Here is a 24,994-nt window from a genome sequence, read left to right on the forward strand (position 1 = left end):
TAAGTATCGGGAGTGTGGTCCTGAGAAGACCGGACTCGGATGTGAGTTCCCGCGGAGGCCTGAGTAACGCAGAGCATTAATCGGGGAAAACACGAGCACGGCGTGGCTGGCGGTGAGGCGGTGGGGACGTGTACGCCGCGGCCGCGGCCGCGATCGCCCCCGCCCCCGCCCCCGCCCCTTCCACCCGCCGGTGACGTCTGCTGTGAGCCGCTGCTGCCAGTCGCGGGGGACATGCGGACGCGTGCGTCACGCCAGACCTGTGCCCGCAACGCGCCCACCACAGCAGACCGGCTGGACGCGACACCTCGCTGCACACTCTCCACCAGGCTCTCCTGCGTCGTCCTCGAGCGCCGTGCAAAAAGCGACAGGTGAGAGGCTAACACACAGCTCACTGGGTCTTTATTACCTATTTCACGGGCTCTCCACCAATTGCACCCGATTTCCCAAGCTCTTGTGTTCGCTGTTCGTTTATAGTGCCTGATGTACCCAAGTTACGACCAGCCCCCAATTCTTCAAAGAATGGAACTCTCACTTATAAAACAGCTTCAAACGCCTGATGACGTTACAAATCAGATAATGTGTCAAATATTTCACGTTACGGCGTAAGCGAGAAAACGCTAAGAAAAGTTTCAAATTATGTTTTAAGTTCGTTTGAATTGCTCTTATCACGAAACGCTCCATTGTAAGCAAAAGCTACTTTTCAACGCATCGCGTCATATCTCCTGAACTATGTGTGGTACAACGGTATAATTTTGGGGGTACCTTCAGTGGTATCTACGGACATTGTCTGTAAGGTGTGCTGCCAGTAGAGTTAGTAATAAAGAAGGAATAAGTTAAAACGTCATTCCTGATGCTGAAGCTTTACTGTGCTCCATTTTAAGCAGAAGCTAGTTTTTCACGCATCTCAATATTTTTGACATAGTATTTCCTGAACTTTGAGTCGCACGATGATAATTTCGCTGTTACATTCAATGCTTTATGCGATACCGTCTGCAGAATTTGTCGTGAGTAGAGTTGCTAGTAAATAAGGAATAAATGTCATGGCTGATCTGTATCTACAAGGATACTCCGCAAGCCACACTTAAATGCCTGTCAGAGTGTTTATCGAACCACCTTCGCAATAATTATCTATTATTTCACTCTCGAACAGCGTGCGACAAAAACGGACACCTGTATCTTTTCGTGCGAGCTCTGATTTCCATTATTTTATTATAATGACCGTTCCTCCCTGTGCAGATTGGCGTCAACAAAATATTTTCGCACTCGGAAGAGAACGTAGGTGATTGAAATTCCATGAGAAGATCCCGCCGCAGCGAGAAACGCCTTTGTTTTAATGATAACCACCCAAATCCTCTTTCACATCCGTGACACTCTCTCCCCTATTTCTCGATGTACTCCTTTGATTCTATGTGCTAAGGATCCCAGAACGCTAAAGTTTTACTGCAAGAGCATCGAAAACCTTGTGAGTGATAAATTTTTTTCCTTTGACCATTTTGTAAGGGCGCCAGCGAAAAAATGTTTCATAAAGATTTGAAATTATTTTTACAGCTTGTTGGAAGTCGCTAAGTGCTCTCACTTTCAAATACTGGATGAACACAGTCGGAGTAATTTGCGCGTAGTGAGTGAATACGTACAGGCTTTCTAACTGTAAGCAGTTGCTATATTAAACCTTTTAACAAAAACATTATACATCTTTATGAGTAGATTGTAACAGCAGTTTTAATTTTTGAATTCGGTCACCAGTTATATGAAATATTAAAAATCAAATTTTCGTCGCCCCTGGAAGCTATTAAATAGTCAACCTGGAACCGGGACAGTTAACCATGAACTATGCACCGCGTTAGTTGGCTGGTAGTATAGACAAGTTCAAGAGGTGCAGTGATAAGATAAGAAATAAGGAAGGCCTCCGTTGAAGCGGTGACGAGAGGAACATGTGGAAAACATTGATAAAATGAAGGAGTAAGATGTTTAGACGTAATTTAAGACATAAAGGAATAACTTCCGTGGCACTTGTGGAAGCTGTAGGGTAGATAAACTGTCAGAGAAGACGCAGATTGGAATATTTCCAACAAATCATTGACGTCGTTGGGCGCGAGTGATTGAGAAGCAGAGGTTGGTACAAGGGGGGAATTCGTGGTCGGTCGCACCAAAATAGTCATAAGACTAGAGACTAAAAAAAAAAAAAAATAATATTTAGGGGTTGGGCAGTAATAATATTAGAGCCCATGTAATACATAGGGTATTTCCACCGATTTTACAAGACTATATCATCTACGTTCACCTTTTTTAGAAGTCTAGAACATGTTCAGAGCTCAAACATAATGAGGCATCTCGAACAGAATAGACTCTTCTATGGATTGCGAAAACGTCGATCATGCGAGAGCCAACTTGCCCTTTTCTCACATGATACCTATGGATCAAGGAAATCAGGCAGTTACAGTGTTTCAAACATTTGACTCCGTACTACAATAACGGTCATTACCAAAACTATGAATGTGTGGGATGTCAAACAAAAGCTGTGACTTGACTGAGGACTTCTTAGTTGATGGAACGCAGCATGTTATCTCGGATAGAGAGTGATCGTCAGAAGTCAAAATATCTTCAGGAGTACCCAAGGGAACTGTTTTGGGACACTTTTTGTTCAAGTTGTAAGTTAATGACCAAGCAGACAATATTAATAGTAACCTTAGACTTTTTACAGACGACGCATTTATCTATAATGAAGTACTGTCTGAAAAAAATCAGATCTTGAAAACATTTCAAAGTGGTTCAGAGATTAGAAACTTGCTTTAAATGTTCCGAAGTGTAAAATTACACATTTCACAAAACTGAAAGATGTACTATCCTTTCACTACAATACTAATTATTCACGATTAGAATCAGTCAACTCCTACAAATTCAGTCGGATGGCAGACTTCAGTTGATTGGTAAGATGCAGAGGGAATACAGTCACTCTACATAGGAGACTGCCTACAAATCACTTGTGTGTCCTATCATAGAATATTGCTCAAGTGGGGCCAAAGCCAACGGCGTTGCCGCACTGGTAACACCGGTTCCCGTTAGATCACCGAAGTTAAGCGCTGTCGGGCTAGGCTAGCACTTGGATGGGTGACCATTCGGTCTGCCTAGTGGGGTGAGGAAAATTGAGGAGCTACTTGGTTGAGAAGTAGCGGCTCCGGTCTCGGAAACTGACATGCAGCCGGGAGAGCGGTGTGCTGACCACATGCCCCACCATATCCGTATTCAGTGACGCCTATGGGCTGAGGATGACACGGCGGCCGGTCAGTGCCGTTGGGCCTTCATGGCCTCTTCGGAAGCAGTTTAGTTTTTTTTTTTTTTGTGGGGACAAAACCAAATAAGGCTCACAAGGGATACTGAATTTATACAAAGAAGGATAAACAGTAGAGTGTCATGAATACCATAACTGGCAGATTCTTCAAGACAGACGCAAATTATCTCGTAAAAGACTATTTACAAAACAAAATAATCTAAAGATATTCTTCAGTCCTCCCGTAGGGATTGCGAAGGCGAAATTAGGCCAATTACAGCTCGCACATAGGCATTTATGGGGTCATTCTTACCGCGTACAAAGAAGATTGGAACGTCAAGAAACCCTCTGTCGTGCCCTATACGGTGTTTCGCAGATTATGCAGACATACACTATGTGATCGAAAGTATCCGGTCACCCACAAGAAACATACGTTTTTCATATGAGGTGCACTGTGCTGCCACCTACTGCCAGGTACCTCTTATCAGCGACCTCATTAGTCATTAGACATTGTGAGAGAGCATACTGGGGCGCTCCGCGGAACTCATGGACTTCGAACATGGTCAGGCGATTTGGTGTCACTTGTGTCATACATCTGAACGCGAGATTTTCAAACTCCTAAACATCCCTAGATCCACTGTTTCCGATGTGATAGTGAAGTGAAAACGTGAAGGGACACATACAGCACAAAAGCGTATAGGCCGACTTTGTCTGTTGACTGACAAGGATCGCCAACAGTTGAAGAGGATCATAATGTATAATAGGCAGACATCTATCAAGACCATCACACAGGAACTCCAAACTTCATCAGGATCCACTGTAAGAACTATGACAGTTAGGCGGGAGGTGAGAAAACTTTTATTTCATGGTCGAGCGGCTGCTCACAAGCCACACATCATGCCGGTAAATGCCAAACGACGCTTCGCTTGGTGTAGCGAGCGTAAATATTGGACGATTGAACAGTGGAAAAACGTTGTATGGAGCGACAAATCGCCGTACACAATGTGGCGATCCGATGGCAGGGTGTGGGTATGGCGAATGCCCCGTGAACGTCACCTGCCAACGTATGTAGTGCCAACAGTAAAATTCGGAGGCGATGGTGTTATGGTGTGGTCGTGTTTTTCATGGAGGGGGCTTGCAGCCCCTGTTGTTTTCCGTGGCACTATCACAGTACAGGCCTACATTGATGTTTTAAGCATCTTCTTGCTTCCCACTGTTGAATAGCAATTCGGGGATGGCGATTGCATCTTTCAACACTATCGACCACCTGTTTATAATGCACGGCCTGTGGCGGAGTGGTTACATGACAATAACATCCCTGTAATGGACTAGCTTGCGCAGAGTCCTGACCTGAATCCTATAGAACACCTTTGGGATGTTTGGGAACGCCGACTTCGTGCCAGGCCTCACCGACCGACATCGACACCTCTCCTCAGTGCAGCACTGCGTGAAGAATGGGCTGTCATTCCCCAAGAAACCTTCCAGCAAGTGATTGAACGTATGCCAGCGAGAGTGGAAGCTGTCATCAAGGCTAAGGGTGGGCCAACACCACACTGAATTCCAGCATTACCGATTGAGGGCGCCACGAATTTGCAAGTCATTTTCAGCTAGGTGTCAAGATACTTTTGATCACATAGTATACAGGGGGTGGACAAAAATGTGGACACAGCACATTATCATGTCTAAAACGGTCATCTCTGACTTGATAAATACAGGTCGTCTAAAGTTTTCAAAGGTATCTTATCCCACTCTTCCTGCAGGATATTGGCAAGTTCAGCTAACGGTGACGCGTGTGAAGGCGATCATGCTCCTTTCGCCAAAGCAGACCACAAAGGCTCAATAATATTGAGGGCTGGTTACTGTGATGGCCAAAGCAGATGCGCCAATTCAATCTCGAACGCACAAAGACAGTTTTGGACAATGCAGGCTGAACTGAGGCCCTGTCGTCTTGGAAGACAGCATCACCATTGGGGAACAAACATTGCACAATGGAAGGGACCTGATCACCCAGAATGGTCACATAATCCTTGAAGTAATGTGGCCTTGAAGAGTAGCCATGGGTCCCAAGTAATACCTTGATATGGCTGACCAAATCGTCACAGAAACCTCGTCATGTTTCACTCTTCGGACTTAAACTCGGCCTGAAGTTGGAAACAGTGTGAAACAAGACTCATCCGATCAAATGACATTCTTTCGTTTCTCCAGAGCCAGGTTTTATGGCGCTGGCACCACGTTTTCCTGTTACGGGCATCTGCATCACTGCATCACTGATGAGTGGTTTTGTAATTTCAGTTCGCCCTGCAAGTCTCTGCTTATGAAGCTCCCTTCGTGTTGCTTTGCGCTGACAGGGTTCGCGAGTGCGACATTCAGTTTTGCCGTGACTTTTTCAGCTGCCGTCCTGTTAATTTTTCTCACAATTACACTACTGGCCATTAAAATTGATACACCACGAAGATGACGAGCTACAGACGCGAAATTTAACCGACAGGAAGAAGATGATGTGATATGCAAATGATTAGCTTTCCAGAGCATTCACACAAGGTTGCTGACATGAGGAAAGTTTCCAACCAGTGTCTCATACACAAACAGCAGTTGCCTGGCGTTGCCCGGTGAAACGTTGTTGTGATGCCTCGTGGAAGGAGAAGAAATGCGTACCATCACGTTTCCGACTTTGATAAAGGTCGGACTGTAGCCTATCGCGATTGCGGTTTATTGTATCGCGACACTGCTCCTCGCGTTGGTCGAGATCCAATGACTTTTAGCAGAATATGGAATCGGTGGGTTCAGGAGGGTAATACGGAACGCCGTGCTGGATCCCAACGGCCTCGTATCACTAGCAGTCGAGATGACAGGCATCTTATCCGCATGGCTGTAACGGATCGTGCAGCCACGTCTCGATCCCTGAGTCAACAGATGGGGACGTTTGCAAGACAACAACCATTTGCACGAACAGTCCGACGACGTTTGCAGCAGCATGGACTATCAGCTCAGAGACCATGGCTTCGGTTATCCTTGACGCTGCATAGCAGACAGGAGCGCCTGCGATGGTGTACTCAACGACGAACCTGGGTGCACGAATGGCAAAACGTCATTTTTTCGGATGAATCCAGGTTCTGTTTACAGCATCATGATGGTCGCATCCGTGTTTGGCGACATCGCGGTGAACGCACATTGGAAGCGTGTATTCGTCATCGCCGTACTGGCGTATCACCCGGCGTGATGGTATGGGGTACCATTGTTTGCACGTCTCGGTCACCTCTTGTTCCCATTGACGGAACTTTGAACAGTGAACGTTACATTTCGGACGTGTTACGACTCGTGGCTCTACCCTTCATTTGATCCGTGCGAAACCCTACATTTCAGCAGGATAATGCGCGACCGCATGTTGCACGTCCTGTACGGGTCTTTCTGGATACAGAAAATGTTCGACTGCTGCCTTGGCCAGCACAATCTCCAGATCTCTCACCAATTGAAAACGTCTGGTCAGTGGTGGCCGAGCAACTGGCTCGTCACAATACGCCAGTCACTAGTCTTGATGAACTGTTGTATCGTGTTGAAGCTGCATGGGCAGCTGTACCTGTACACGCCATGCAAGCTCTGTTTTACTCAATGCCCAGGCGTATCAAGGCCGTTATTGCGGCTAGAGATGGTTGTTCTGGGTACTGATTTCTCAGGATCTATGCACCCAAAATATCGTGAAAATGTAATCACATGTCAGTTCTAGTATAATATATTTGTCCAATGAATACCCGTTTATCATCGGCATTTCTTCTTGGTGTAGCAATTTTAATGGCCAGTAGTGTATCTTCAATGGCCCGCTGTCATGGTCATTCTACACACTCCTTCTACCGCTTGGTGGTTTAGTGGATGATGTTTCTCCGCTTTCCCTGTATGCGATACAAATCTTCGATACGGTGCCTCCCGGAACATCAAACGCTTCAGCTCCCTTGGTTAAGGAAGCGCTCACCATACATGTACCAACAGTTCGCCCACAGACGAATTCACAGTTCTGACCACGACTGACACTTGTAACGTATTGAGGTCACTGCACAGGTGCGTTTCGTAATCAAACACAAGCGAGCATCGTGCAGGCTTGGCTAGCATCTGCATTTATGTTCGAGGGTGCGTTCCTCGCGGTCTTTCCATATTTTTCAAAAATGGTTCAAAAGGCTCTGAGCACTATGGGACTTAACTTCTTAGGTCATCAGTCCCCTAGAACTTAGAACTAATTAAACCTAACTAACCTAAAGACATCACACACATCCATGCCCGAGGCAGGATTCGAACCTGCGACCGTAGCGGTCGCGCGGTTCCAGACTGTAGCGCCTAGAACCGCTCGGCCACCCCGGCCGACCCATATTTTTCTCCAACCTCTGTAGATGTAAATGTAGAATGAAGATAGAAACTTGGGATGAATTTTAACTTATCCTCATGACTGCAAGGCCTGTATGTATGCACAAACAACCTTCAGATGAGTCGACATAAAAGTGTTCTGGGTATGGTACCGCGTCATAATGTGAAAAACTACTGCTGCTGGAGAAAAACCAACGTTTTGGCCACGGTTGCAGCGGCCTTCTTGTGGGTCTAATGGTGATAATTTTTATAATCAATTTTAGGATCAAAAGTTTCATTTACAAACACTGAATATGTCCTCCGCCAGATATACGACAAACATCCAGGCGATAACCAAACTCTTCCCATACTAAATTTGTTTTCGGATGAGGTCCACCATGAGCAAACACATTTTATCTACTTTTATCCAGACATGTTTCGTTGAATTAACTACATCATCAGCTTTTTTTTATTTTGTTCCTAGTTATCAATGGGCCTTTACATCAGTCCTTAGGAAGAAAATTCTTGAATTCCTCCAGAGATGCTAGAATAGGCTAACATGGCCCCCCTTATTTTTGCAATACATGCTACAGTCGCTAAACAGTATTAAAGACTCATGATTGTGTAGGCTTCGAACAATGTGTTACTTGATCTACACACATTCATGAAATCGGTCTCAGATGTTTTCTGTAGCGTGAGTGGGGGGCGTTATCATATTGGAAAATGATACACTGGTTGAGAACAATTCTTACTGCATCAAAGGCCCCTGATTACCTAAACTAGTTGTATTAACTTTATCACCTACCTCTCCGTTTACAGTAATTAGATGAATTACTTTAATCAATCGTTGACCGCCCAAACCATTAAGAAACTTCAGTTGCACTTCTCAAAAGCAAGAAGATAATCTGGGTTGTGCATTTGACCTGTTATTTTCCAGTGTTAAAAATATACTCTCTGGATTATATTACCAGCGTCACAGTAGTCCAGGTTTCGTATGAATTACCTAGCTGAAACCTTCTTGCTGAATTTACCTCATTTAATAGACGTTTGACAGAAGCAGCTGTACAGTCGACATGTCTACATGTTTAGTTTGTATTGTTCCTGTGTACTGTTTTCGTTGATATCGTATTTCGACGCAGAAATCAGCAGTCATTTTCAGAATAATAATCCTATTAGATGTTACCATCCTTGGTAGCGTTCTACTGTAACCGTTCCACTCTCAGCTTCAGTACAAGGTGATATACTATAAACTCTGCATCCAGACTTGTCACGAAGTGCAGTAAATTTAGATACCAACGGCATATTTGTGACTCTTATTACGAATGTGTGAATTAAGCAGAGGAAGTTGGAAGTTCGCTAGAGCCTCTATGACTGTATCACCACAACACTTACAAACGTGCTGAAGCGCAGGGTACTTCTAGAGGTATTATAATGCAAGGATAAAACCATGCACACCGGTAGCGCACTATAGATGTCGTGAATCAAGGCCCACAAATGAGATAATATACTGATGTCTATATTCTGATGGAATATGCCATTACTTTCCTGCGTGTTCTGTATTTGAGAAATTCTAACATATGTGAAATGATTGTAAAATTAATGACAAAAAACTATTAGAATAATTTAAATACAAAAGAGTTATAAACAACAGAGACCAGATTTTAGCTAAATGTTTTGTTGTTTCTGAGCCAGCGGGATTTAGGAAAAGGACATTTGGCTATTGCTGCTATTTTTACTTGACAATTGAGTCGTAATTTTAGATAACGTTATTGGGAACAAACGATCTGTCAGTTAAGTTAAATTAGTGAAAAACAGTTTTGATCTCATAGACACTTACTAAAAATGTGACCCGTTTCCGTCTCTAGTAGTAGGCTACCTTCAGATAACGCACAATCCGGCTGCCGATGACGATGCTTGGAGCAGTTGCGCTGATCCCGGTCGCAAAACTGTTAGAGACCGAAACCGATCATATTTTTAATAAACAAATGACTGTGAGATCTAAGCTACCTTTTACTAATTTTACTTAACAAGAGTTCAACCGATAGGTACAATGTTTGTAGCTTCTGAGAAAGTCTTCAATAGAGTTTTAAAAGAAAAGCTGTGGAATATCATGAAGAAAAGAGGATATCATTATTATCTAATATCAACCATTAGATCGTGTGCGCAAACACGTAACTACTGTTGGATCTAACTGCAAAACTGTCAAAACCCCAACAAAAGAATGAGACAAAGATGTTGTTCATCCTACACGCTCTTTAATACCTTCATGGTGATGATATTTTCAGATGGAAGTACTGGGAACATCTTTATGATTTCTCGATACCACAAGCACTGCTTTATGTTGACGATCTTACACTGATTTCTAAGAAAGAAAATGGTCTACTAATAATAATGAATTAAATGAATTTTATCCATAGTGGATGCTGTTGATCTCCGTGACTGTTCCTTTATAGGGTGTAGAAAAATTCCCGCTACCAGTCACAATAAAAGGTTATTTATTTGTCACACAACCGGTTTCGGGCTTGCGCCCATCTTCAGGTGTTTATATATTCATGTACATGTTTATACGCTGGAGATCTCTGTATAAATACAAAAAAATTATTTGCTGATGACCAAACAGATACAAGTTGGACAATTGTCAGTGGCAGGGCAGCATTTGTCGAAAATATATCTGTACTTACATAAATCTGAAGTATCATTCTAAAGTTACGCTGTGGTGACCGTTTTTCCACTTAGTTACACACTTATTATCCTTTTCACGTCCATATTTCAGTTTTATAAAGTTTAGTTGCATGTTTCACTATTACGATGTGCACTCGTGAAATACACTGTGTTTACGTACAAATATGTGGGCTGTGGTCAAAGAACTAAAATGCAGGATGTGTAAAGATGTTGTTCATACAGAAACATGTAGGTATGGTCAATGAACTCAGCCACGGGAAGAGCAAGGGTGTTTCACATATAGAAACTTGAAAAGCTATTATAGACTGGGAAGTTTTTTGATACACATTATGAAATTTTTTGATCCACAATTTTGTTGGAGAACTTAGAGCTAGGAAGTACAGTGATGTTATACAGGGTGAAAAGTATTTAAACCGACAAACTCTTGGAGGTTGTAGGGGACATCAAAACAAACATTTATCCCTAATGTAATTTTTTCTATGAGGAGTATTTAAACCGGTAGAGGAAGATTTCTCTGGCGGCAAATTAATTAAACCAACAAACACTTTTCCATTTTTTATGTCCAAGAGACAAGACATTAACACAACCCAATTTCAATTACAGTAGATTTTCAAAAATGCCTCCATTGACAGTTAAGAAAGGTTACACCGTCGGATCATGTTCTGTCGGACACGGGCAAAGACCCCAGGAGTATCCTGAACTGTTCCTGCTGCTGCTACTATCCGGGCAACCAGATCCTCTTCTGATGCAACAGGAGTTGCGTAAACAAGGTTGCGCATCTCTCCCCACACAAAAAGTCCAGAGGGGACATATTTGGGGATCGAGCACGCCAAGGTACAGGACCACCTCGGCCAATCCACATGTCTGGGAACGGTCGGTCCAGGAATCGACGCACACGACGACTGAAATGTGCCGGCGCCCCGTCATGTTGGAACCACATGCGTTGTCTTGTTGGGAGCGGGACATCTCCCAGCAATTCTGGCAATGCTCTGGCGAGAAAATTGTAATAGTGCCTGCCATTTAATGGCCTAGGTAGCAGATACGGCCCAATTAAACAGTCCCCAACAACACCAGCCCTCACATTAGCGAAGAACCGCACTTGATGAGCGCTAGTAACTGTGGCATGTGGGTTATCCTCACTCCAAACACGCGAATTGTGCATGTTGAAGACTCCATCACGCCCGATCGTTGCTTCAACGGTAAACAACACAGAGGATGGAAATGTAGGATACATTTCACACTGTTCCAGGTACCACTGCGAAAACTGTGCTCTGGGTGGATAATCAACTGGTTACAGGTTGTGGACACGCTGTAAGTGAAATGGACGTAACAACTGCTCTCGAAGGACTGTTCTTACATTCGTCTGATTCGTCCCCATGTTACGTGCAATTGCACGAATTCTGATAGAAGGATCCCGCTCCACATGCTTCAAGACAGCTTCCTCAAATTGCAGTGTTCTTACCGTGCGATGGCGTCCCTGTCCAGGTAATCTGCTAAACGACCCGGTCTCACGCAGACATTGGTACACAACAGCAAAGGTCGTATGATGCAGGAGACGGCGATTAGGATATTGTTGTTGATAAACCCGCTGTGCAGCTCGTCCGTTGTGGTGCGCTACGTAGTACGCACCAACCATATCAGTGTACTCACTCCAGGAGTATCGCTCCATTAGTAAACAGAGACAATGCACTACTACACTGGTGGACAGTAGTTGCCTAGAACTGAAGATCGTAATACGGCCTGTAACAACTGAAGAGCGTAATACGGCCTCCACCGGTTTAAATAATCCTCATAGGAAAAAATGACATTAAGGAAAAATATTTGTTTTGATGTCTCGTACAACCTCCCAGAGTTTGTCGGTTTAACTACTTTTCACCCTGTATATATGAAATAACTAAAAGCTGTTACAAATTAAAAAATGACAGCTAGAACTGTTTTGAGCCACAGTGCTGTCAGAGAACTTAGATCTGGGAAGTATAATGATGTTACACACATGAAAATTTGAAAGCTATTACAAATTATACGGTTACAGCTTGTGTTTACAATATGGCTATTGCAAATTACGATAACGACACTTGAACTGTTGTATGACTGCTACATCGAGTTTCCATAGAATATTACTTTGTTATTACATCAGAGGGGTAATTAGTTTTTGTTTTTGAATATTTAATTTAATCTTTGTAGATAAGATTTGTTTGCAAGCTCCGCTTGTTCGTTGAGAATAAGTTCTGGTGAGTTAGAGCTGTGGATATAAATTACTAGCTCTTTGAGCAGGTTACAGCTTTTAGTAATTTCATATATATAACATCGTTGTACTTCATTGCTCTAAGTTCTCCAACAAAAATGTGGATAAAAAAATTTCATAATGTGTATCAAAAAACGTCGCAGACTATAATAGCTTTTCAAGTTTCTATATGTGAAACACCCTTGCACTTCCTGTGGCTAAGTTCTTTGAATATAACCTACATGTGTCTGTATGAGCAACATGTTTACACCTGCTGCACCTAAGTTATTTGACCACAGCCCACATGTTTGTATGAAAACACAGAGTATTCACGAGTGCACATGTTAATAGTGAAACATGCAACTAAACTCCATAAAACTGAAATATGGACGTGAAAATGATAATAAGTGTGTAACTAAGTGGAAAAAAGGTCACCACAGCGTAACTGTAATAATGATGCTCCAGCTTTATGTAAGTACAGATATATTTTCGACAAATGCTGCCCTGCCACTTACAATTGTCCAACTTGTATCTGTTTGGTCATCAGCAAATAATTTTTTTGTATTTATACAGTGATCTCCAGCGTATAAACATGTACATGAATATATAAACACCTGAAGATGGGCGCAAGCCCGAAACCGGTTGTGTGACAAATAAATAACCTTTTATTGAGACTGGTAGCGGAAATTTTTCTACAACCTAATAATGAATTGATTAAAATATGTTAGGAATGGAATCTGAAAATATCGATGCAGAAATCTAAAACTATGGCTTTTCCACATAAACATCTGCCTTTGACTAAAACTGTTCTTAGCAATATAATAATAACAGAACAAATACAATACCTCACCTATCTCCTCTGCGACATGATGCACGATTATGATACAGATATACAAAATGAAGTCAATAAGGTTAATCAAATTTGCAGGACAATCAACAAGTTTGTGATTGGTTGGCGTACGTCATAATTACGTGAGGCCGCCAGAGTTGTGCGCATATGTGCAATGCTGGCGCCGGAGCGCCCGTTGGACCATAAACAATTCAGTGCATTTCTCTGTTCTTCTTCATCATCATGAGATCGCTGCCACGTACGACCAAGATTATAGCAGCTGTCCCGGTTGAAGTTATCCTCTCACATTCTAAATTCTATTGCGTTTTTAACAGCAGAATCCCAGCATGTATAAGGGGCCATCACCAAGCTTCCATTCGAAGGGTGTACAGTCAAGAATCGGCATGTCAATCAGGCAAAATCGCCGCTCTTCCAAGTACTTTGCTGTCGTTGACAGAAATACGTCATCAGAAAACCACAAAGTTTTTATTTCTTCTCCCTGGACTTAAATTCCTACTCCCTTTACTGCTTGCTCAGCGTACAGACTGAATAACATTGGGAGTAGACTACAACCATGACTCACATCCTTCTCAACCACTGCTTCCCTTTCATGCCCCTCGACTCTTATAACCGCCGTCTGTTTTCTGTGTAGGTTGTAAATAGCCTTTGCTCCCTGTGTTTTAGCCCTGCCATTTTAGAGTTTGAAACAGAGTATTCTAGTCAGCACTGTCAAAAGTTTTCTCCATGTTTAAACGTGTCGTCTAAGAGAAGTCGTAGGTCAGTATTGCCTCGCATATGCCTACATGTCTTCAAAAGCCAAGCTGGTCTTCCCCAAGCTCGGCTTCTAACAGGTTTTCCATTCTTCTACAAAGAATTCGTATTATTATTTTGCTACGATGGCTTAAAGCTGATTGTTAGGTAATTGTCACACCTGTCAGCAACTGCTTTATTTGGAATTGGAATTATAACATTCTTCTTCAAGTCTGATAGCGTTTCACCTGCCTCAAAAACCTTGCACACCAGATGGAGGAGTTACATCACGGATGACTCTCCCAAGGTTGTAAGTAGCTCTGACGGAATGTCATCTACACCACGGGTCTTGTTTCGATTTAAGTCTTTCAGTGCTCTGTCAAATTCTTCTCGCGGTATCGTATCTCGTATTTCACTTTCATCTACTCCCTCTTACATTCCAATAATATTATCTTCAAGTTCATCTTCCCCCTTCCACGTTTCAGTTTTCCCTTCTTTGCTTAGGACTGGTTGCCTATCTGAGCTCCTGATATTGGTGCAGCTGCTTTTCTTTTCTCCAAAGACCTTTTTAATTTTCCTGAGGCGCTGTCTATCTTTCTCCTAGTTTCATCAAACCTTACTCTTTCTTTATTAGAAAGACTGTGTTCAGAACTACGTCGGTCAGCCTATTCGTACCTTTGCCGACTGCCGACTGCGGAAAATCAAAGGCACATCAAAAATGGAGAACTAGAGAACTCAGCAGTTGCTGAAGTCAGTTTCACAATAAAACACAGACTAATGTTTGATAAATAAAAATCTTGTCCCACACTTCTACATACTGGGATTCTGCTATAAAAGGAACAGTAGAAGTCAGAAAGTGCGAGAACAGCTTCAATCGGGACGCCGCTATAAGTAAGCGAGGTTTAGGTGCTGAGCAGACACGGAGAATGCACGGAACTGTCCACATTCACGCGGGTCGCTGGCACCAAGTATGCAGAAATGACCTCTAGCAGCACCTCTAGCAGCATGACGTACGGTGAACATCACGATCCGTCTATGGTCACCAGAACGGCAGCCAGTTATTTCTGGCAAAACTGTGGAGGATTACGTAGAATTACCCATATTTGTCGCGAGAAGTAAAACGAGAATGCTTTATAGAGGATGTCACGAGAAAATTCGATCTCACAGATTGCTTTAAGCCAAACGCACATAACACGAAGTCAGAAGTGCTTTCCCCAAGAGCTCACATCCACCACTGCAGGTGCACTAAGAGCTCTCGTATTGGCGTGCCGTGTGTGTGACGATTCCCACGTTGTACCGTTCACTGTCTCTGTGACGCAACGCTTGTTTTCCGTAGATTCTCTAACCCATACACAGTAAAACAATCTTTTAACTTGTACCTTAAAGTACGATATACAACTACAGAAAGGCAAGTTGACTGTTTATCTTTTCTGTGTTTTCGTCGCAGTATATTTATTAAATTTTGTGATGTGTTTGTTTAAAAGGCTTAATCTCGTGTTTTTGTAAATGTAAATTCATTTAGTCTGTAGCGCAGCAGCTGGTCACTGAGCAGCCAGCTACATAGCTAATTAACGTATCAGTATCCATTCGTGACACATCAGGAGGGTAGCAAGTTGCACATATAGGATTCTCTCCACTTTTATAGTTTACTTCTTCAATTAGTCTTGCTAGGATCATTAGGATGTGTGTGCACTGTGAGTGGATGACGGAGAAGCTGGCCGAAGTTCGCGAACAGCTGAATGCGCTTTTGGCTACGGTCAATCACCTTCAGGCTGCTGCCTCGGCATGTAGCGATGGTGGAGAATCCGGCGCGTCGCATGGGTCACCTCAGTTGTCGCTTGTATTGCCCACCGACTCTGCTTCCGAGGCACCTCCTAGTGCACCTGACGCGGTGGACCCGACCTCACAGAAGGATGGGTGGCGGGTGGGAACGCGGCCACGTCGATCGAGGCGGAGGGCTAACGTGGAGACTGGCCGCCTGGGCTCGCCTATTCACCCTGTGAGTGAACACGTGGTCGCTACTTCAGCAGTTTCCGAGCAGGCACAAGGGGGAGGTGTTTACTAGTTATTGGGAGTTCCAATGTTAGGTGCGCTATGGAGCCACTTATGCAAATCACATTCAGGATTGGAAAGAAAGCCAATGTGCACTCGGTATGTCTGCTGGGGGGCCTCATCAGGAATGTGGAGGAGGCCTTGCCTGCGTCTACTAATCGTGCAGGGAGCACTCGTCTGCAAGTTGTGGCTCACATCAGCACCAATGGTGCCTGTCGCATGGGTTCTGAGGCCATCCTCAGTTCGTACAGGCAGCTGGCAGAGGTGGTGAAGACTATTGGTCTCACGTGCAAGGTGCAAGCAGAATTCCCAATTTGCAGCATTGTTCCCAGATTAGATCACGGTCCTTCGGTTTGGAGCTGAGTGGAGGGTCTCAGCCAAAGGCTTCATCGACTCTGTGACAGTCTTGGCTGCAGATTTCTAGACCTGCGTTAGCTTGTGGGGATTTGTAGAACTCCCCTTGATAGATCAGGGGTGCGCTACACAAACTAAGCAGCTACTCGGGTAGCAGAGTGCTTGTGGAGTGCACAAGAGGGATTTTTAGGCTAGGCGGTAGTCTGAAGTGCTTCGACAGAGACTCGCCAATCGATATGCAGCAAGGGAAGTCAAACGGCTTTCAGAATAAAGACACCTCAACTGTCATATTTTTATCAGGAAACTGTTGAAGTATTCGTAATAAAGTTCCCAAATTTACTGCCCTCCATGAAAGTTCTCGTGTTTTTTTTTTGGGCCCGAGAGCTGGCTGAAACCCGAAGCGTAAAGCTCTGAGATATATAGCGAGTCGTGGAACGTATAACGGAAAGATAGATTAGAGGGCCTCTATTGGGGTCAAAGTTGAGTGTGACACTAAAGTTATCTGGTCACGTACAACAGGTGGAGGTGAAACCAAGTTAATTGTTGGATATTTTTACCGGCCACCGGACTCCGCTGTGACAGGAGTCATTCAAAGAAAGTCTGTAGTCAGTAGCGCGTAAATACTCCGATCGTGTAGTACTAGTTGGAGACGACTTAACCTACCGAGTGTAGACTGAGATGTCTATGGATTCATTAGGGGCAGGGGAGCGGGGAAGGGGTGCTGACAAACAGACATGCGAAATACTTTTGTACAAGTTTTCTGACAACTGTCTTGAGCAGCTAGCTCGGCAGCCCACACGCAATGGCAATATCTTAGACTGTGTACCTACAAATAGGCTGGATCTCACTGACAATGTGAGGAAAGAAACGGGGACTAGCGATCATGTTGTCATTTTAGCAACTATGATTACGGAAGTTAATAAATCAGTCAAGAAGGCTAGCAGAGTGTTTGTGCTAGATAGAACACAAAAGCAGATGTTAGCATCTCACTTAGACAGCGCATTGACAACACTCACTTCCAGTAAAATGGACGTAGAGGATTTATGGGCAAAGTTTAAGCAGATCATAAATCGTGGTCTGGAGAGTTATGTGCCTAGTAAGTGGCTAAAGGATGGGAAAGACCCACCATGGTTTCATAACGAAATTCAGAGCATGCTGAGAAAGCAAAGGTTTTTGCACCCCCTGCTCCAAAGGCAACACACGAATGACTGCAAGCGAAGGTTAATAGAGATTCATGCGTCTGCGAAAAGATCTCTCCGTGAAGCATACAAAACTACCACGGTCACACCTTAGAAAAAGATCTAACGGAGAACCTGAGAAAATTCTGGTTTTATGTACAATCGATAAGCTGGCCAAAAGCTTCCATTCACTCCCTTGTAGACCAGTCTGGTGTTGCAGTTGAAGATAACAAAACGAAAGCAGAAGTTTTAAATTTCACGTTCAAGAAATCATTCACACAAGAGTATCATATAAACATACCGTCGTTTGATCATCGGACTGACTCCCACACAGACGACATAGTAGTAAGCATTCCTGGCGTAGCGAAATAACTGAAAGATTTGAAAGCAAATAAATAACCAGATCCGGATAGAATCTCAATTCGATTTTACAAAGAGCGCTCTACGGCACTGGCCCCTTGCCTAGCCTGCATTTATCGTGAATCTCTCGCCCAGCCTCAAGCCCCAAATTACTGGAAATAACCACAAGTCACTCCAGAATATAAGAAGGTTAAAAAAAAACGCACCCACAAAATTACAGACCAATATCACTAACTTCGGTTTGCTGCAGAATCCTAGAACATATTTTCAGTTCGAACACAACAAACTTTCTTGAAACTGAGAAGCTTATGTCCAAGAATCAACGTAATTTTAGACAGTAATTTTCATACGAAACTCGGCTTGGCCCTTTCTCACATGATATACTGAAATAATGGATGAAGGGCAACCGGCAGCTTCCTTATTTCCAGATTTCCGGGAAGTATTCGATACGGTGTCCCATTGCAGGCTGTTAACGGAGGTACTAACATTTGGAGTAAGTTCACAGATATGTGAATGGCTCGAAGACTTCTTAAGTAAGTACATTGACCTCGACAGCGAGTATTAATCGCAGACGAGGGTACCGTCAGGTGTGCCCCAGAGAAGTATGGTATGACCGCTATTATCCTCTATACACATAAATGATTTGGCGGATAGGGTGGGTAGCAATCTGCAGTTGTTTGCCGATGATGCTGCAATGTACGGTAAGATGCCGAAGTGAGTGACTGTAGTAAGATATGAGACGAGTTAGAGAAAATTTCCAGTTCGTGTGATGCATGGCAGCTACCTCTAAATGTGGAAAAATATAAGTTAATGCGGATGAGTAGGAAGAACAAACCTGTGGCGTTCGGATACAGTATTACAAGTGTCCTGCTTGACATAATAAAGTCGTTTAAATGTCTAGGCATAACGTTGAAAAGCAATATGATATGGGACGAGCATGTGAGAACTGTGGTAGGGAAGGCGAATGGTCGACTTCGGTTTATTGGGAAAATCTTGTGAAAGAGTGGTCCGTCAGTAAAGGTAACAACGTATAGGACGCTGCTGCGACCTATTCTTGAGTACTGCTTGAATGTTTCAGATCCGTACCACGTCGGATGGAAGGAAGACATCGAAACTATTGGGAGGCAGGCAGCTAGATTTGCTACAGGTAGGTTCGAACAACAGTTAAGTGTTACGGAGATGCTTCAGAACTCAAATGGGGATCCCTGGAGTGAAGTTGACGTTCTGTTCGAGGTGTACTACTGGGAAAATTTAGAGAATCAGCATTTGAAGCTGACTGCCGAACTATTCTACTGCCGCCAACATACACTCCTGGAAATGGAAAAAAGAACACATTGACACCGGTGTGTCAGACCCACCATAATTCCTCCGGACACTGCGAGAGGGCTGTAGAAGCAATGATCACACGCACGGCACAGCGGACACACCAGGAACCGCGGTGTTGGCCGTCGAATGGCGCTAGCTGCGCAGCATTTGCGCACCGCCGCCGTCAGTGTCAGCCAGTTTGCCGTGGCATACGGAGCTCCATCGCAGTCTTTAACACTTGTAGCATGCCGCGACAGCGTGGACGTGAACCGTATGTGCAGTTGACGGACTTTGAGCGAGGGCGTATAGTGGGCATGCGGGAGGCCGGGTGGACGTACCGCCGAATTGCTCAACACGTGGGGCGTGAGGTCTCCACAGTACATCGATGTTGTCGCCAGTGGTCGGCGGAAGGTGCACGTGCCCGTCGACCTGGGACCGGACCGCAGCGACGCACGGATGCACGCCAAGACCGTAGGATCCTACGCAGTGCCGTAGGGGACCGCACCGCCACTTCCCAGCAAATTAGGGACACTGTTGCTCCTGGGGTATCGGCGAGGACCATTCGCAACCGTCTCCATGAAGCTGGGCTACGGTCCCGCACACCGTTAGGCCGTCTTCCGCTCACGCCCCAACATCGTGCAGCCCGCCTCCAGTGGTGTCGCGACAGGCGTGAATGGAGGGACGAATGGAGACGTGTCGTCTTCAGCAATGAGAGTCGCTTCTGCCTTGGTGCCAATGATGGTCGTATGCGTGTTTGGCGCCGTGCAGGTGAGCGCCACAATCAGGACTGCATACGACCGAGGCACACAGGGCCAACACCCGGCATCATGGTGTGGGGAGCGATCTCCTACACTGGCCGTACACCACTGGTGATCGTCGAGGGGACACTGAATAGTGCACGGTACATCCAAACCGTCATCGAACCCATCGTTCTACCATTCCTAGACCGGCAAGGGAACTTGCTGTTCCAACAGGACAATGCACGTCCGCATGTATCCCGTGCCACCCAACGTGCTCTAGAAGGTGTAAGTCAACTGCCCTGGCCAGCAAGATCTCCGGATCTGTCCCCCATTGAGCATGTTTGGGACTGGATGAAGCGGCGTCTCACGCGGTCTGCACGTCCAGCACGAACGCTGGTCCAACTGAGGCGCCAGGTGGAAATGGCATGGCAAGCCGTTCCACAGGACTACATCCAGCATCTCTACGATCGTCTCCATGGGAGAATAGCAGCCTGCATTGCTGCGAAAGGTGGATATACACTGTACTAGTGCCGACATTGTGCATGCTCTGTTGCCTGTGTCTATGTGCCTGTGGTTCTGTCAGTGTGATCATGTGATGTATCTGACCCCAGGAATGTGTCAATAAAGTTTCCCCTTCCTGGGACAATGAATTCACGGTGTTCTTATTTCAATTTCCAGGAGTGTACATTGCACGTAAGCACCGCGAGGATAAGATACGCGAAATTAGAGATCATACGGAGGCACAGAGAGAGTCGTTTTTCCCTCTCTCTATCTGCTAGTGGAACAGGAAAGGAAATGACAAGTAGTGGTACAAGGTATCCTCCGCTACCGTACGGTGGCTTGCGAAGTACCTACGTACATGTGGACAAGCCGACATTCTAGTCACATGTCGACAAGGCTGAGAGACTGGCTGCCATCACACCTGAAAGAAGTACAAACACACCATTTAAAAATGCACTAGATATAATCTATGACTGCCTGAGTTTGCTAATAATGTCACTGATGTATGATTTTTATGTCTTTTTGTATTAATGAAATGTAGATTATTTTCCCCTCTGTAGATTCAAAAAGTTAAAGGGGGCGCATTCCTGAGCGTCTCCCCAGAAACTCAGTACTGCTCATACCCTAATCGAGGTTTGAACCAGCAAATTCCATTTTGCGGGGTAAGGTAAGGTGGTACAACTTCGATCATTTCGGACAAATGGTGTTGTAACTAGAAACATGTCAAGGAAAGAAATAATTTATTATGATACTTGTTCTCTGACGTTTAATGAATATGCACAACAAATATTATATCATTGCAAGTGTTGATTCAAACACAAGGTTACAGAACTGAGTAAAATTGTTCGAAAATGTACCACAGTAGATAGAACTGTGATCACTTCTTAGTACAATTCTGATCATTGGCTTCTTCAAATAAAAATCACTTTTTTTCTCAGGCACCGACGCAAACTTCGTGGTACCAAACATTACATTTTTTGCAGCCAATCCAGTCACCCTTTGCCAATGATTTCTCACTATAATAATTCAATAAACAAAATCCACAATTATTCTCATTGCTTACTAGCGATTTGAAACTTTTAATACTTTTTCATCATTACTCATTACAGCTACTAGGGTAGCAGAGTACGTGTGGCGTGCACACGGGGTTTTTTTAGGTTAGAGGGACCCCCCTTGGGCGAAACGATAAAATACCTGACGGCTTACCAGAGAGGACATTATCATCGTTGATAAAGAACGTCCGTCCTCAGAGACCAAAAACAGGAAAAGTTAACGTAATATTGGTAAACTGCAGGAGTATCCAGGGCAAGGTTCCTGAATTAGTATCTCTTATTGAAGGAAATAGTGCGCATATAGTATTAGGAACGGAAAGTTGATTAAAACCGGAAGTGAACAGTAACGAAATCCTAGACACAGAATGGAATATATACCGCAAGGATAGGATAAACGCCAATGGTGGAGGAGTATTTATAGCAGTAAAGAATTCAATAATATCCAGTGAAGTTATTAGCGAATGCGAATGTGAAATAATCTGGGTTAAGTTAAGTATCAAAGGTGGGTCAGATATGATAGTCGGATGCTTCTATAGACCACCTGCATCAGCAACCGTAGTAGTTGAGCGCCTCAGAGAGAACCTGCAGAACATCTACATCTACATCTACATCTACATCTACATTGATACTCCGCAAGCCACCCAACGGTGTGTGGCGGAGGGCACTTTACGTGCCACTGTCATTACCTCCCTTTCCTGTTCCAGTCGCGTATGGTTCGCGGGAAGAACGACTGCCTGAAAGCCTCCGTGCGCGCTCTAATCTCTCTAATTTTACATTCGTGATCTCCTCGGGAAGTATAAGTAGGGGGAAGCAATATATTCGATACCTCATCCAGAAACGCACCCTCTCGAAACCTGGCGAGCAAGCTACACCGCGATGCAGAGCGCCTCTCTTGCAGAGTCTGCCACTTGAGTTTATTAAACATCTCCGTAACGCTATCACGGTTACCAAATAACCCAGTGACGAAACGCGCCGCTCTTCTTTGGATCTTCTCTATCTCCTCCGTCAACCCGACCTGGTACGGATCCCACACTGATGAGCAATACTCAAGTATAGGTCGAACGAGTGTTTTGTAAGCCACCTCCTTTGTTGATGGACTACGTTTTCTAAGCACTCTCCCAATGAATCTCAACCTGGTACCCGCCTTACCAACAATTAGTTTTATATGATCATTCCACTTCAAATCGTTCCGTACGCATACTCCCAGATATTTTACAGAAGTAACTGCTACCAGTGTTTGTTCCGCTATCATATAATCATACAATAAAGGATCCTTCTTTCTATGTATTCGCAATACATTACATTTGTCTATGTTAAGGGTCAGTTGCCACTCCCTGCACCAAGTGCCTATCCGCTGCAGATCTTCCTGTATTTCGCTACAATTTTCTAATGCAGCAACTTCTCTGTATACTACAGCATCATCCGCGAAAAGCCGCATGGAACTTCCGACACTATCTACTAAGTCATTTATATATATTGTGAAAAGCAATGGTCCCATAACACTCCCCTGTGGCACGCCAGAGGTTACTTTAACGTCTGTAGACGTCTCTCCATTGATAACAACATGCTGTGTTCTGTTTGCTAAAAACTCTTCAATCCAGCCACACAGCTGGTCTGATATTCCGTAGGCTCTTACTTTGTTTATCAGGCGACAGTGCGGAACAGTATCGAACGCCTTCCGGAAGTCAAGAAAAATAGCATCTACCTGGGAGCCTGTATCTAATCTTTTCTGGGTCTCATGAACAAATAAGGCGAGTTGGGTCTCACACGATCGCTGTTTCCGGAATCCATGTTGATTCCTACATAGTAGATTCTGGGTTTCCAGAAATGACATGATACGCGAGCAAAAAACATGTTCTAAAATTCTACAAGAGATCGACGTAAGAGATATAGGTCTATAGTTTTGCGCATCTGCTCGACGACCCTTCTTGAAGACTGGGACTATCTGTGCTCTTTTCCAATCATTTGGAACCCTCCGTTCCTCTAGAGACTTGCGGTACACGGCTGTTAGAAGGGGGGCAAGTTCTTTCGCGTACTCTGTGTAGAATCGAATTGGTATCCCGTCAGGTCCAGTGGACTTTCCTCTATTGAGTGATTCCAGTTGCTTTTCTATTCCTTGGACACTTATTTCGATGTCAGCCATTTTTTCGTTTGTGCGAGGATTTAGAGAAGGAACTGCAGTGCGATCTTCCTCTGTGAAACAGCTTTGGAAAAAGGTGTTTAGTATTTCAGCTTTACGCGTGTCATCCTCTGTTTCAATGCCATCATCATCCCGTAGTGTCTGGATATGCTGTTTCGAGCCACTTACTGATTTAACGTAAGACCAGAACTTCCTAGGATTTTCTGTCAAGTCGGTACCTAGAATTTTACTTTCGAATTCAATGAACGCTTCACGCATAGCCCTCCTTACGCTAACTTTGACATCGTTTAGCTTCAGTTTGTCTGAGAGGTTTTGGCTGCGTTTAAACTTGGAGAGGAGCTCTCTTTGCTTTCGCAGTAGTTTCCTAACTTTGTTGTTGTACCACGGTGGGTTTTTCCCGTCCCTCACAGTTTTACTCGGCACGTACCTGTCTAAAACGCATTTTACGATTGCCTTGAACTTTTTCCATAAACACTCAACATTGTCAGTGTCGGAACAGAAATTTTCGTTTTGATCTGTTAGGTAGTCTGAAATCTGCCTTCTATTACTCTTGCTAAACAGATAAACCTTCCTCCCTTTTTTTATATTCCTATTAACTTCCATATTCAGGGATGCTGCAACGGCCTTATGATCACTGATTCCCTGTTCTGTACATACAGATTCGAAAAGTTCGGGTCTGTTTGTTATCAGTAGGTCCAATATGTTATCTCCACGAGTCGGTTCTCTGTTTAATTGCTCGAGGTAATTTTCGGATAGTGCACTCAGTATAATGTCACTCGATGCTCTGTCCCTACCACCTGTCCTAAACATCTGAGTGTCCCAGTCTATATCTGGTAAATTGAAATCTCCACCTAAGACTATAACATGCTGAGAAAATTTATGTGAAATGTATTCCAAATTTTCTCTCAGTTGTTCTGCCACTAATGCTGCTGAGTCGGGAGGTCGGTAAAAGGAGCCAATTATTAACCTAGTTCGGTTGTTTAGTGTAACCTCCACCCATAATAATTCACAGGAACTATCCACTTCTACTTCACTACAGGATAAACTACTACTAACAGCGATGAACACTCCACCACCGGTTGCATGCAATCTATCCTTTCTAAACACCGTCTGTACCTTTGTAAAAATTTCGGCAGAATTTATCTCTGGCTTAAGCCAGCTTTCTGTACCTATAACGATTTCAGCTTCGGTGCTTTCTATCAGCGCTTGAAGTTCCGGTACTTTACC

General features: G+C 44.1%; 1 protein-coding gene across 1 annotated transcript in view; it reads left to right on the forward strand.

The window, feature by feature from the left end:
* The first annotated feature begins 231 nt into the window (after positions 1 to 231).
* LOC124721087 overlaps positions 232 to 24,994 on the forward strand; it is a 213,365-nt gene continuing 188,602 nt past the window's right edge. Inside the window, exon 1 of the mRNA XM_047245932.1 lies at positions 232 to 368. Coding sequence (XP_047101888.1) covers positions 232 to 368 — 137 coding nt within the window. The remainder of the gene's footprint in view (positions 369 to 24,994) is intronic.

The sequence above is a fragment of the Schistocerca piceifrons genome, chromosome 1 (assembly GCF_021461385.2).
Source record: "Schistocerca piceifrons isolate TAMUIC-IGC-003096 chromosome 1, iqSchPice1.1, whole genome shotgun sequence".
Classification (NCBI taxonomy): domain Eukaryota; kingdom Metazoa; phylum Arthropoda; class Insecta; order Orthoptera; family Acrididae; genus Schistocerca; species Schistocerca piceifrons.